The 15,275-nt window shown below is 43.9% G+C and overlaps 1 protein-coding gene across 1 annotated transcript in view; it reads left to right on the top strand.

Annotated features, from left to right (window-relative positions):
• The window catches only part of MYO3A (myosin IIIA), a 175,920-nt gene that overhangs the window by 108,660 nt on the left and 51,985 nt on the right, over positions 1-15,275 (top strand). Inside the window, exons 20-25 of the mRNA XM_074986283.1 lie at positions 2,583-2,736; positions 3,845-3,933; positions 10,265-10,394; positions 12,719-12,798; positions 12,936-12,977; positions 13,426-13,503. Of these exons, the coding sequence (XP_074842384.1) occupies positions 2,583-2,736; positions 3,845-3,933; positions 10,265-10,394; positions 12,719-12,798; positions 12,936-12,977; positions 13,426-13,503 (573 nt within the window). The remainder of the gene's footprint in view (positions 1-2,582; positions 2,737-3,844; positions 3,934-10,264; positions 10,395-12,718; positions 12,799-12,935; positions 12,978-13,425; positions 13,504-15,275) is intronic.

Raw genomic sequence — 15,275 nt, forward strand, 5'->3', positions numbered from 1 at the left:
AGGATGGGATGCCGGGATAAAATTCCTAGACACCATTATTGACTTTGTCTTGAAGTAGCTCATCTGGGAAGCCACAAGGGGAGGGGCAATTTCTTGATTTAGTCACCAATAGCATAGGGGATCTAGTCTGAGAGGTGAATATAACTGAACCATTCATTAATGGGAATAAAAATCTAAGGAAAGCGACCACACTGGTGTTTAACTTTAAAAAGGGAAACTATATAAAAAAGAGGAAGCCAGTAACATGGAAATTAAAAGGGACAGTCATAAGAGTGAAATGCTTGCAAGCTGCATGGAAACTACTTAAAAACGCCATCACAGAGACTCAAACTATATGCCAACTCCAAATTAAAAAATAATACAGGAAGAAGACCGAAATATGCCACTCTGGCTAAACAATCAAGTATGAGAGGGTAGCAAGAACTGAAAAAAAAATCCTTTATAAATTAACTGAAGAAAATAGAAAGGAGCATAAGCTCTGGCAAATCAAATGTACAAGTAAAATTAGACGGGCCAAAAACGGGCATGAAAAGCAGTTAATCTATAAGAGTGACCCTCTTGGATTCTAGGAAGGGGGTGGTACAAGCCCACACACAGCTAAAGGAGAGGAGTCACTAAACCAAGGAATCATATAAATGTGGATGTAGGACAGTGGTGGAAGAAGTATATCAGCCCAAAATGTTGAAAACCTTTTTCCCTAAACTGAAAAGAGGTTACCTCAGGTTACTTAGCAGTATCTGAGTCCAATTAATGACTGCCAGTGACCTTTTAAAGCCCTTCTTCCAGTGAGAAAGAGAAAAGAGGGATGGGAAATAAGCTGCAGAAGGATGAGAGACAGCAGGGTGGAAGGCCATGTTCTAGTCGTGAGGAGTAAGGGGATGCCTTGAAATAGAGCTTTACTTTGGCATGTGGTGCCGTTTAGGCAGTGCCACACACTGAAATAGCCTGTTTCGAGGTTAGGGCACCATGTAGAGATACCCCAAGAAGGGGCAGGGAAATATATTTCTTTGGTGTTGTGAGTTTGGGTTTTTGCTTAAGAGAAGTAGTTGAACCTTAAATGAGGCCAACTTTGTAAACAACGAAAAAAACACTAGACAAAAGCTTTGAAAACCTTCAGAACTGGCATAATTTACTCCAGGCCCCAACCTCCAGCAGGAGGAGAGTTGATGCTGACCAAATGAAGGAGGTGTCTGGCCACGCTGGCAAAACCACAAAAACTAATAGCAAAAATTTTCCTTAGTACATCAGAAGCACGAAGACTGCCAACCAATCAGGTAGGCCACTGGATAATTGAAGTGCTACAGGAGCACACTTACAGAAAACAGGACTGTTGCAGAAAAGCTCTGAATTCCTTGTATCTGTCTTCACTGCAGAGAACGTGGAGCAGATTCTTACACCTGAGACATTCTTTTTAGGTGACATTCTGGGGAACTGTCCCAGACTGAGTTGGAACAGATTGATATGTTAAGCAACCATAAGTCATCAAGACCAGGTGGTATTCACCCAACAGCTGTGAAGCAACTCTAATATGAAATTGCAGAATTACTAGCTGGTGTATAGCCTATTGTCTAAGTCACCCTCTGTACTAGAAGACTGACGATAGCTAATGTAATGACTATTTTTTAAAAAGATTTCAGATGTGAGCTTGGCAATTACAGGCCATTGTACCTAACTTCAATGACAGGCAAATTGGTTAAAATTATAGCAAAAAATGGAACTATCAGGCACGTTCAGGCAATGTGTTGTGGAAGAGTCAGCATGAAGAGCCAAAAGTAATTAGATTTGTGGTTTTAGGGAACAAACTACAAAATAGTTAAAGAAAAGTCTGTCTACTTTTCCCTGATTAGATTAAAAAAATCTTTAAAAACAAAAAAAAAACCCTCTACAAATGGTACATTAGCAGAGTTTACTTAGTGGGTTTTCTCATCATCTTGGGAAGCCTGAGATGTCTGCATCCTGAGTGTAAAACCTAGACTTTTTGATTTACCACCTTAAGTAACTGGTGTAGATTTTCAAAAGTAATTATAGGGTCCAGTTTGAGACATCTTGTAGGATTTTGATTTTCACAAAGTGTTGAGCTCCAGCCTTCCCCATACCAGGTCCTTTTAAGATAGCTCATCTTGGGCCCCCAAAACAGGCATTCAGAATTTCGAGTCATTTTTGCAAATCTTGGTCCCTGTACTGGCAACAGGTGTGAATAATAAAAGCCCCCAGTGACTTCAGAACAATTTTATTACAATTCAGACCAGTGAAGTGGACAATGGAAGAACACTAAAGTCTCTATGTTGCCTACTCAAATGCAGTAGCTTGAGCTGTTTAACTTTGTTCTTGTGTGTCCGTGGGAAGCAAATGATTTTACAAAACACACAGCATGAGGCAGTATGTGAAGGCAAGATTGAAACATAAATCATTGCCCTGAGGTACAACATTCAAAGTAACATTCTTACAAAACACTGATCATTCGCCCATTGGATATTATTTATTGTACGTAATTTTGACTCTCTTCAGCTGTCAGTTTGTGAATCATATTCTGAAACTGCTCTGTGTTTGTTGGTGAACCATGCATATTGTCCCCATTGCAGAATGAATACCTATATGAAGGTGTTGATGCAAGAGTTATAGAGTACGAAGACAACAGGCCTCTCTTAGATATGTTCCTCCAGAAACCAATGGGTTTATTGTCTCTCCTTGATGAGGAGAGTAGATTCCCACGGGCGACTGACCAGACACTTGTAGGTAGGTGTATGTTATATTTAAGGGGGGCTTGAGAGCCTTGAGTTTTAAAGTTCTGTTTAGAGTGTATTTTTATGCTTCTTAGCTATGTTTTCAATGTACATATGTTCCAGCTTCCCACATGCATTTCAGGGACAGGAGAACTGAATCCCACTCTGAAATAAATATTTCTTCTCACCAAAAGCAGTGAGCTGGACCTGAGCCACAAGATATTGGTCCAGATTTCAAACTCTTCACCATTCAGGACTGTTCAGAACCAAGTTTTTGGAGACAAGGGCTAATTTTGGTGCAGACCTAGAATCAGATTGCAAATACCTCTTATGGTTAAAGAGGGCTTTTATCTGACCCATCTCTGGGTGGCTCTGAATCTGGCACAAAGGCACAGAGCTTGTCTCGTGTTCAGACAAAACAAACACTGTGCCAGGGCTTGTCTGCATGCCAACTGGAACCAAAATCCCTGAACTGGTTGTAATTTACACCTTTAGCATTTCAGTGCAGCTCAGTGTGCAGACACTTTTATTTTCGAATCAGAATGTCTGCAGAAAAACTTCTACTGAAATAATGTCAATGTAGACAAGCTATTACTTCAGTCACATGACCCATATATGTAAAGACCAGGATCAGGGTTATGGGTGACCTCAGACCATCTGAAAACAAATCAGCCAAAAATACTGCAGTGTGGTGGTTTTATAGCCTAACAATAGCAGCTGTAATGGGAGCTCTTTATCTATCCTGCTACCCCCATCACTGAGTGCCTCTAAAACCAACAATGAATGTGTCCTTGCAACATACCTAGAAAGACAGAAAATATTGTTAACCTCATTTTACAAATGGGGAAGTAAATTAAAGAGGCATTACGTGATTTGTCTGAGGTCACACAAGAAGTCTGCAGCAGAGCCAATAATACACGCAAGAACTGCGGAATCCTTGTTCAGTTTTTTAAGCGTACAAACATCCTGATGGTCCATTCGCCTTCTCTTTAAAATAATGTCAGTCATTATGCATTTACATGAAAAGACAGTTTAGTTTCCTTACATGAGGTATGATTCAAGTGGACTCATTGCTGGTTTTGTACAACTACTCCAATAAGACAAACTGTATCTGCTTACAGAAAAATTTGAAGATAACTTGAAGTCAAAATACTTTTGGAGACCCAAAAGAGTAGACCTAACCTTTGGGATTTACCATTATGCAGGAAAGGTAAGAGAAAGTATCAGAGTTGGGGGAGATTCTCAGAGACAACTTTTAGTTAGGTGCAAAATTCTCATTGATTTTTTTTTTCAGTGAGAACTGGGCACCAAACTGACCCTTATGCTTTTGAAAATTTTCGCAGCTGTGGATACATAGATCTCTAAGGCTACGCCAAGCAAAGTAAATCGACCACAGATACACAATTCTAGCTATAGCAATTGCATAGCTAGAATCAACCTATCTAAACTCGGCTTACTTGGCTGTCCATACTTAGCAAGGTCGACAGTGGAGTTTCTCCCGTCAACCTCCCTTACTTCTTGTGAGGAGTAGAGTGGTTGACTCTGACCCCTGAGAGGTCAATTTTGCACATTCCCACTAGATGCATGAAATCAAACCCTGGAAGACTGACTGTGAGTGGGTCAATCTTCCAGGCTAATTTAGACGTAGCCTAAGAAGAGATGTTAAGTCTAATGTGAATATCTGTCTGTTGTGAAGAATAAATGTCTCATGAACCTGCAGAGATGTAGTCACCACTGTAGAAGCCATCTTATATAGGAGCCATTTCACATCCCTTACTTCTGCATGCACACAAGAGCCTGTCCTTTCCTTGACCTGTTTGGGAATGGCAGGGAGGATGAGCTCTTTGGAATGCGTTAATGAGCTGTTTGGAGTTGGGGCTCCAGCTCCCTGGTACCTGTTTCTCCTGGCTGATAACAGTTTCTGTTTGGAAAGTGATTTACGATTCTCTAGCTAATTGCCTCTGACACTGGGCTTGTTTATGTAAGGGTATAAAATACTAGAGTTAGCTGCATCAAGCTGCCTTGCTGGACCTGGTTTCACTAGTGTCCAGTTTGGCTCATCTGTTGCCTTATTGAATTCAATGAGGCTGAATGTTAGCCGCCTAAACTCAGAGAAGTCTTGTGCTTCAACACCACCTTCACATTTTCTTTCCTGATTGTCATATTAAAAATTAAAATTAACAGTGGCTAAAGGGAGGTCTGAATTACTGCTCCTTATGACTGCCAACCTATGATCTCTGGTGACATATTACAGGCCACATTTGCACCTATGCCTACATTATGAAATAAAGTCGAAGTATTGAAATTGACTTTTTACCACTAGATTTTATAAAGTTGAAGATGAGTGCCCACAAATGTCCAGAAAGTCGTTATAGCATGTCTCCATTGGCTTACCTAAGTTCAACTGCACCAGCAATGCATTGTGGATATCTAACCCACAGTGCCTGTTGCCCCATTGCATTCTAGGTTTTTGTGCCAGTGGCTTATGGGAAAAAATGCACCGCAAGTGCTTGTGGGTGTCTGATATCATCATCCTAGAGTGCAGTGCCCTCACCCCCACCCCACCATTGGAAAACAAACAGCTGGCCCAAGGAATTTTGCACCATTCCATTTTTTGCGCTATTTTCCAAAAGCCTGCCCTGGCTCACGCTGCTACACAGCGCTAGCATGGATCCTGAACAGCTTAGAGTAGTTGCACAGTGTGTTATGGCCACTTCCTGAAGTGTTGTGCAGTATTTTATTAGACAAAGCCAGTGGGAGGATGAGATGGAAGCAAATGATTCAGGTGATGATATTGAAGAATTCAAGGACAGGAACACAGAGCTGTTGGCTGCCCTGGGTGCATTGCTTGCAGTGGACCACTGGTTCTGGAGACCTGAAACCAGCACATATTGGTGGGACCACATTGTTTTGGAGGTCTAGGATGACCAGCAGTGGCTGCAGAACTTCCACATGCGCAAGGCAACTTTCATGGAACTTTGTGATTCACTGTCTCCCACTCTGAAGCACTGTCATACCAAAATGACACCTGCTTTGATAGTTCATAAACAAGTGGCAATTGCTCTGTGAAGTTTGCAACACTTGACAGCTACAGGTCAGTGGGAAATCAATTTGTGGTGGCCAGATTTACAGTGGGGGCTGTGGTGATGTTGGTAACCAATGCGATCTGTGACCCTCTGATGCAGAAGACCATGACTCTGGGAAATGTCTAGCGCATAGTGAATGGCTTTGCTGTGATGGGGTTTCCTAAAAGCAGTGGGATGACAGGTGGAATGTACATCCCTATCCTGGCCCTGGATCACCTGGTTTCAGACTACATAAACTGCAAAGGGTACTTCTCCATGCTGTTGCAGGCTTTCATAGATAACAAAGGTCCTCTCACTGACATCTACATGGGATGGTCAGGAAAGGTGCACAACATGTGCATCTTTAGAAATTCCTGTCTGTACAGAAAGCTCCAAAATGGGATTTTCTTCCCAGAACAGAAGATCAGGATTGGCAACATGGAGATGCCCTTAGTGATACTGGGTGACCCAGCTTACTCTCTGCTCTCTTGGCTCATGAAACCATACACAGGCACCCTGGACCACAGCAAGGAGCACTTCAATTACAGGCTGAGCAAATGGAGAATGGCAGTGGAATGTGCCTTGGCAATTTAGAAGCCAGATTCAGATGCCTTCTGACTTGTTTGGACCTTTGCCAAACCAACATTGCCATCATGATTGAAGCCTGCTGTATTTTCCACAACATTTCTGAACTGAAGGGGGAAAATTTAATGCCATCCTGGATTGCAGAGGCAGATGCCCTGGGCAGTGCTTATGCGCAGCTGGACAGAAGGTCATTCACCAAGGCACATGCAGAAGCAACGGCAATCAGGGAAGTTTTGAAAAATAGCTTTATGACTGAGCAGGCAGCCACATGAATCTGCTGCATTTAGCTATTGTGATACCACTTCCAACCCCCTCCCCCCACAATGATGTGAGCTTTACTTTTATGAGAGCACCTCCAACCACACCCCACCTCATGTGAACCAATAAATGACTCTGTGGTTTTCCCAAAATCATTCTTTTTATTTAGACAGGAGACGGTTAAGGATTAGGTAGGAAAAAGAAGGGAATCCTGGCCTCAGGTATGGAATGTGAGTCTTTTGAAGTGTGGAGAGGTCCTGGGCATGGAGACTGTCCTTGTCTTCCTCCGCCCCACATTTGGGGACCCCAACAAGGCAGGGGTCAAGTCATATCAAGGGGAGGCTGGGCAACAGGGTGTGGAGGCCTCATGATGCTGCAGCTGCAGCATGGAGCTCAGGAATCTCAGTTTGCTCCATGACAGCCGTCAGGAGCTCTGCTGAGTTCTTGTTCCTGCACTGGAGCATGGTTTGGCACAACTGCTGGGTCCACCTTCTGTCAGCAGTAGTTTTGGCTTGCTCCCCTATCAGCCTTTTCAAGTTGCTGCAAGATGAGGTCCTGTTTGGATCTTTTCTTCCACCTCATTTCAGCAACCTTGTCTCTCCCATTGATGCTGCCTGTTGAAGACAGTGAAGGTCAAAATTTAGATGCAATTTTTAAATGTGACACAGAGTGCTTACCCATAAAATGAATGGGTGTCTGTTTGACAAACATTGTAGCTTTTGTTTTCCAAGGCCACTTTTGGCTTCTTAAGGATGACAATGAATCAACCTCTACACAACAGAAGCTATTAGTTATCCAGACCGTTATATTGCAGACACGGTAAGATCTTGTTGGCTTAAGGATGGCAGGGGGCAGGATCCACACAGATCAGGAACCATGTGGCAGGGGGGAGCGTTCAAGGCTGCTGGACGCATGGTGAGCTAGGGTGGGGCGTCTCTTCCCTTTAAACTGTAACAAAAGGGAAAAAAAACTTTCTTGGCAGCAACTCATAAATCTTGTGCTGGGGAAGAGCCACTTGAAGCAGAGAAAGCCCACACAGGACATGCTGGTGTCTGGGAGCAGGGTTGGCACAGCCCAGCAGCCACTTGGCAGGGGTAGAGTTCAAGCCTGCAGGATGCATGGCAGGCTGGGGGAGGTGTTCCCTGTAAACTGTAAAGCCCCGAAAAAAAAACTTTCTCAGTGGTTCCTCATAAATCCTGTGGAGGGGAGAATCCATTTATAGCAGGGAAAACAATTTTTAAAGCAGCATGGTTGGCAGGGAGAAGGCCAGGATAGCCTGCCAGCCATGGGGAGGGGGAGAGGGAGAGCCCGCCTGGCAGGTTGTGTGGCAGGGCGGTCCTGGGAATTTTAAATAGCCATGTAACAGAGCAAAGAAACTCTAATAAAACGTCCCATGCTGTTTCTAGGTTTCCAAAAGAAACATCAGCCTCCGAAGAGTAGCAGAGAGTGAAAAATAATGCTCATACTGTGTGAGCACAGGGCTGGAAAATTTGCCAGAATGCTGTGTGGTGCCATGATGCCAGGTTACTCACTGCTTGCCTGGCATGGCAAGGTGTGCTATCATGGAAGACACAATAAATCAGACCTCCCCAAAAACCACATGTGAAAAATAAAAGAGTACCTGTCTGAGACCTTTTTGGAGATCTCCAAAAATGATCAGAGCTCCATCCTCAGAAATATTGACAAGCTGCTCTAAGGGGCATAGATCCACTGTGCCTGAGCCGCCACCCACTTGTATCAATTTAAAAAATGTGCTCTGTAGAAGTAAGCTTATACCCCAACCCAGCTACAACCTACCTGTAGCATTCTAAAAACAAGACTCACCAGAAGAGCTCTCTGCACCATTGCTGGATCCCAGAGTGTAAGATGTCGATGAGGGGAGTGGGTTGAGGGCGAGGATGATGAAGAGCTCTGAGCTGGTAGGATGAGCTTCATCGAGCACTGGCCGAATGTCAGCATCCTTCCCTGTATCAGCTTCCTGCTCCCTCTCTCAGCTCCCACCAGAGTCCTGAGAACAGCCTCCTGAAGAGTTCCTGTTAGCCTCAGGGAGTATGGTTGGGTCCCTCCCAAGAGTGGCATACAGCTGCTCATCATCGTGACACATTTTGGGAGATGACCCAAATTGCCCGTCGGCCTCTCTCACTTTGTGATAGTTCTGCCTGAGCTCCTTTACTTTGAGCTGGCATTGCTGAGCATCCCAGGCATAACCATTCTTGATCATGCCCTGTGAAATCTTCTCATAGCTGTCCACATTTCACTTGCTACTTGCAGTCTGCTCATTGCCGATTCTTCACCCCACACAGAAATGAGATCTAGGATCTCATTGTGGCTCCATGCTGAAGCTCTTTTGTGACCCTGAGAACTCAGATCAGAAGAGCCCTGAGAAGTCAGGATGCCTAGATGCAGTGGATGGCTCCTGAGGGCTGTGTCTACACGTGCACGCTACTTCGAAGTAGCGGCACTAACTTCGAAATAGCACCCGTCGCGGCTGTACGCGTCGGGCGCTATTTCGAAGTTAACTTCGACGTTAGCCGGTGAGACGTCGAAGTCGCTAACCTCATGAGGGGATCGGAATAGCGCCCTACTTCGACGTTCAACGTCGAAGTAGGGACCGTGTAGACAATCCGCGTCCCGCAACGTCGAAATTGTGGGGTCCTCCATGGCAGCCATCAGCTGGGGGGTTGAGAGACGCTGTCTCTCCAGCCCGTGCGGGGCTCTATGGTCACCGTGGGCAGCAGCCTTTAGCCCAGGGCTTCTGGCTGCTGCTGCTGCAGCGGGGGATTCATGCTGCATGCACAGGGTCTGCAACTCGTTGTCGGCTCTGTGGATCTTGTGCTGTTTAGTGCAAGTGTGTCTGGGAGGGGCCCTTTAAGGGAGCGGCTGGCTGTTGAGTCCGCCCTGTGACCCTGTCTGCAGCTGTGCCTGGCACCCTTATTTCGATGTGTGCTACTGTGGCGTGTAGACGTTCCCTCGCAGCGCCTATTTCGATGTGGTGCTGCGCAACGTCGATGTTCAACATCGACGTTGCCAGCCCTGGAGGACATGTAGACGTTATTCATCGAAATAGCCTATTTCGATGTCGCCACATCGAAATAGGTTACTTCGATGTAGGCTTCACGTGTAGACGTAGCCGAGGTGTGCTGTCCACACTGGTCAGAAAGAAAATTAATTTGAATTCCTGGGCTTCCTGTTACCTACTTTCTGCATACTTGGAGAGTAGCGGAGGTGAAAGTGGGCAGAACGGACACCTGTGGAGCATTGTGGGATACCTGTGGGACACCTCTGGAGGGCAGTAAAATTGATTTAAAGTAATACTGTTTTCACAATAGCATTAATTTGGCCTTTTAAGTTCAAACTTGGCATTATGCTGCTTCAGAGGGTCGATGCGAGAAAGTTGACCTTAGCACCCCTTAAAATTTAGCTAATGTCATTTGCAGTGAAGACAGTCACATTGTAAAATCAAGCTAAGTGCCTTAAAATCGACTATATGGTCAATGTCAATAGACATAGCCTGACATAGCCTGAGTGTACTTGCAAGTAAGCTGACATTCCAGAAGTCCTGAAGCTGTAGTAATAAGCAGCCTCTGAGACACAAAGAAAAGCTGCATAACTCTAAATGTACTTTTTAAATAGGTTCTTTATAATGCAAGTGGATTCTTAGCCAAAAACAGAGATACTTTGCCAGCTGACATTGTGCTGCTCTTACGGTCATCAGAAAACAGCCTGACTCGACAACTGGTAACCCATCCCCTTACCAAAACAGGTAATGTACCAGTAATTGTAGCAGATTGTACCGATACCAATAACTCATCCCTCAGTACTGACAATGCCTGTTTTTTTGTCTGGCTCCCGATGGTATTACCCAGCTTTGGTGGCTTTCAGCAAATGCTAGAAACTAAACAGAATATGTAAGTCTTTCCAAATTAGAGTTCAGAAACCCAATATCATCCTGTGTCATCTCTTTATCCTGTGCCATGGCGCTAATGATTTGAGTACATTCTACCATTTTTAAGCAAGATATATTTCACATTATATAGTATATACCTAGCATACTTAGGCCAGAAAATATGTAATTTATCTCCTGCAGTTACCCATCCATTCATGTGGGAGCTGTACGTATAGTAGAAAAAGAAAGCTAGGCTGAATAGTAGAGAGAGTCTAACAGATAGTGCTCTAGATTTTATCTTACAGTGGCCTGAAGTCTTTGCTTACAGATGGAGTTTTGCCTGAATATGAAAAGCAGTCAGGTCTTTATATGGCTATTGAAAGTCAATAGAAACAGCACAATTCAGAGTTCAGTGTGACACATCCTTCCCATGCATTTTTATCCCGGCATTTGAACTCACTGGCTGTGTCTACACTAGCACCTCCCTTTCAAAAGGGGTATGCTAGTGAGACACTTTGGGATATGCTAATGAGGCACTGCAATGAATATGCAGCTCCTCGTTAACATAATATTGGCCGCAGCACTTTGAAAGTGCCACTTTCAATCGTGCGCGGCTCATTGACACGGCGTCCTTTTCAAAAGGGAGATAAGGGGATTTCAAAGTGTGCAGGGTCCTTTCAAAAAGGACGCCGTGTAGACGAGCCACACGCAATCAAAAGCGGCACTTTTGAAGTGCCGTGGCCACCATTATGCTAATGAGGTGCTACACATTCATTGCAGTGCCTCATTAGTATATCCCAAAGTGTCTCATTAGCATTCCCCTTTTGAAAGGAGAGTGCTAGTGTAGACATAGCTACTGAGAGGCAAAGCTGCAACTCCTCTGGAGTCAACTCCCGTTTTCTCTCTGTATCTGGGAGCAGAACTAGGCCCAATGGTATTAAGATTACACACTGTTCAGAGACTAGTCTCAGAGAGGTAACCATGCTAGTCTGTATCTTCACAAAACAAAAAAGCAGTCCTGTGACACTTTAAAGACTAACAAAATAATTTATGAGGTGATGAGCTGTTGTGGGGCAGACCCACTTCTTCAGATCCAGATCGGAATATGTAGGCAACCGAAGGCCTAGGTACACTAGGTATAATATGAGCTATTTCCAGATCTGAAGAAGTGGGTCTGTCCCACGCAAGCTCATCATCTAATAAATTATTTTGTCAGTTTTTAAAGTGCTATAGAACTGCTTTTTTGTTTTGTTCAGAGACTGACACAGTCGTAAGCACAGCTTAGCAGAATCAGAAGTGACGGGCTTAGTTCTGAACGGTTTTGTGACCTTGGCTTTAGTTAGGCTATAAAAGCTGTTAACATGTGAATTGTGGGACCATTTTTTATCGCAAGAGACAGCTTTAAAAAAAAAAAGTGCATAAAAACTTCTGTTGACATTCTGTTAAGTCAGGTGGTCTTCAGTACTTGATATGGTCACATAATTCATGAACCATTGACACACTAGCCAGTCACAAATCGTGTTTGTATCTGTTTACCCACGTTTTCTACACACATTGCTTTAGTACCTGAGCACAATTTCTACATTTCAAAGACTCCAGAAAGAACATTTTTGAAACTAAAGTAATGTCAGCTTGCTAGAATGGTTGGATTCAACACGGAAGTGCAAATGTTAAAAGTTCGTAAGGTGTTTCTGTATTTAGAAGATCTGTGTCTGCTTAAACTGTTGTAATGCAGCCAGTCCTGGAAGTCATAATAGGAATTTTCCTCAATAAATAGGGACTGATTTCTGTTTGCACTAAGACCTCTTTGCATCATTCTGGTTGTGGAAAGAGGCCTTAAAAGGGAATGAAAATTACATTTTCACCTACTTTAAGGCAACTTTATCTGCCAGGGCAGTATAAAGGGGCCTTATGAGCCAGAGAATTGCAGTGGTGTGGTGCAGGTTTGTTTTGTTTTATGGTTGATTTTGTAGGTCATGTAAGTGCAGAATAAGAAATATAGAGCTCTTCCTTCCTCTCTTCAAAGTGGCTGCAACTTTCTCAGCATCCATTTCCAGCAGCTAGAAGGAAAATAAAGAGACATATAGGAGCTCAGGGTTTACAGAGCTGTAACACTGGGTGCTTGCATTGTGTGAAAGATTTTTTAACGTAACTGAAATATAAAAGGTCTTAGAGGATTGTCTTCTCTCTTCTTTCCTTAGGTAACCTCGCGCATACCAAAAACAAAAGTGCAATAAATTACCAGATGTGGAACCCCCAGAAATCAATCAGTCATACAAAGGTAAGAAACCTAATTTCACAGCAGTGTTTTGAACCCTCATTTAAAGTAGACAAAGGCAATGTTGTTATGGCTACAGAAAGTAAGCAAGTAACCCCTTCCTTGGTTTTTCTCCCTCTCCTATTTTCTTTTCTGTTTAGCTGGATATCTTTGTGTTGTGCAATTCGTATTCCTTCCGTGAGGTAAAAACCTACAATTTCCCTTCTTTCTGGCTATAGTTTTATAACTATTTCAGAAAAAATATTTTCTTCTCTTTACTATCATAGTTAATTTGTGGGCATATAGCCATGTTCTGTAGAGAATAACCAAAACAACAGTGATGCAATTATGTTCAGAGAATCAGAAGATCTTGATATAAAAAACTCGCCTCCTATCGTGTTGTTTGTGGCAGTTATCTGGATGTTCACTTATCAAACTGTGTCCCAAGTGTGTGTGTGTACCATGTGAAAAAGTAATGTAAAGTGTTTGTGCAACAATTCTTACTTTGCTAGTGATTATTCAATAGCCTTTGCTGTTTAGAGTGCATATTTTTATTAGTAATGTTCTTTTAATGGGCAATGTGTTGGGATAATGCAAAATAAACTCAGGCTCTGTAAAGGTAGGTGTCATTTTCTTTTTTGATTTCCCTAGAATGAAACTGGAGATACGACGCCTCATCCAAGAGAGACAACAAGTATGAAAACACAGACTGTCGCTTCTTATTTTAGAGTAAGACACCAGCTCTTCTCTGATGTTATGTTGAAGTAGAATTCATATTTATTGTTTCAGCTTTTAAAATGCATCCACTTTACTTTCCAGGTGCACACACTGTTCCTTTTAACTATAACAAATCACAAAGACAATAGGGCTCCAGTGAGAGTTTGTGAAGTTCCTAGATACTACAGTGATGAGTGCAGTATACATGCCTAGATTAGAGTAATGTGATGGTTCACACGTCGTTTGACTGAGTAGAATTGGTCACAGGCCCAGGCAGGGGTAGAAAAAAACACCCAGAAAGTTACTTGAGTAAAATTACAGCTGCTGGAGGGGTGGATATACTTCAGTACAAGTTACCAGTGTCCCTCCATAAAACTACTTGAGTAAAAGTGCACAGACATATGCACATGTCACATCTTGTTTGTATTCAAGTATGCAGAAGTGAAAGCAGGTGCATTTTTACTCAATAACGTTTTGGGTATTTTTTCGACCTCTGGACCCAAAACTGCACCTCTGCATAGGTGCTGGAACAAGGGGTGCTCCAGCACCCCTGACTGGAAGCGGTTTCCGTTATATCCGGGGCTTACAGTTCAGTTCAGTGACCATCAGCACCCCACTATCAAAAGTGTTCCAGCACCACTGGCCCAGACTTCACTCTTCCAGGTGCAAGATGACATAAATTACACCTCTGTGTGTTACCCTGGACTGTTTTGCCCCAAGAGTGATAAACATGATGGAGGACAGGGACTAATAGAGTTAGACCCCTTTCAGGGTCTGGGCAGAAGATGGAAGATTTCATTTCCACCCAGCACTCCATAGGGAGTTGGGTGGTGAGGCTGCTGAGGAGATGCACTGAGTCAGTCTCCCTAGCTACGTTTACACTAGATAGTTTTGTCTACAAGAGGTGGGCAATGGCTGTGAAGAGGTGGATGACAGCTGTGATCACTATGACCAGCAGCTCCAGCAGCTCTGCCTGGGTCCAGGGCAGGCCAGGGGGCTGTTCTGGCTCCATGGTTACCTGGGCAGCGCACAGCCCTCCTCAGCATGTGTACGTGCCCTGCACTGGCTATGCTGTCCCTCACAGAGGTAGGCAAGCTGGGAAGGCGTGTCTGGGAGGGGCCTTTTAAGAGCACATCTGGCAAGGGCTCCCGGGAGTGCTTGCCAGCCATGTGACCCCCATCTGTGGGGTTCTGGGGCCCATTATGTCAAGGGAGCGACCGGAGCGATCTGGCCGCTCTCTGTCAACAGAGCGGATCACCAAAGCAATCCTCTTTGCTGTGTGGACGTGCTCTGTCACCAGAAGTTTTGTAGGGAGATATCTCCCAACAGTAACTTCTGTTGATAGGTTGCTGAAGTGTAGACATAGCCCCTGGATTCTCCTCTGCCAGTGCCATTCCCTTGCCCCACACATGGCCATGCTCTCTAACCCCTTTTCCCCACTTCACAAACAGAGAAGTGAGATGACTTCCCATCCTTTGTAGGTTATAAGGACCCCAAGTCACAAAATCATAGTAATTTTTGCAAACAAATGCAATCCTGTCAGTAATCCCTATTTGCTATTAATCCCCTGAAATGCACTGCTTAGGCGTTAGTCTGGTGCAATAACAAAAGCGCAAGGATAGTCCAGGGGTGAGGGTGCATCTAGTTCAGTTCCCTGTTTGTCACAGACTTCCTGTGGGGCCTCACTTAAGCTCTATGTCTGGGTTCCCCAGGGCTATGTCTACACTAGAGAGTTTTGTCACCAAAACTAGTGGAGCATCTACTCACAAAATGTGTTTTGTTGA

This window comes from Carettochelys insculpta, chromosome 2, assembly GCF_033958435.1.
Source record: "Carettochelys insculpta isolate YL-2023 chromosome 2, ASM3395843v1, whole genome shotgun sequence".
Taxonomy (NCBI): Eukaryota; Metazoa; Chordata; order Testudines; family Carettochelyidae; genus Carettochelys; species Carettochelys insculpta.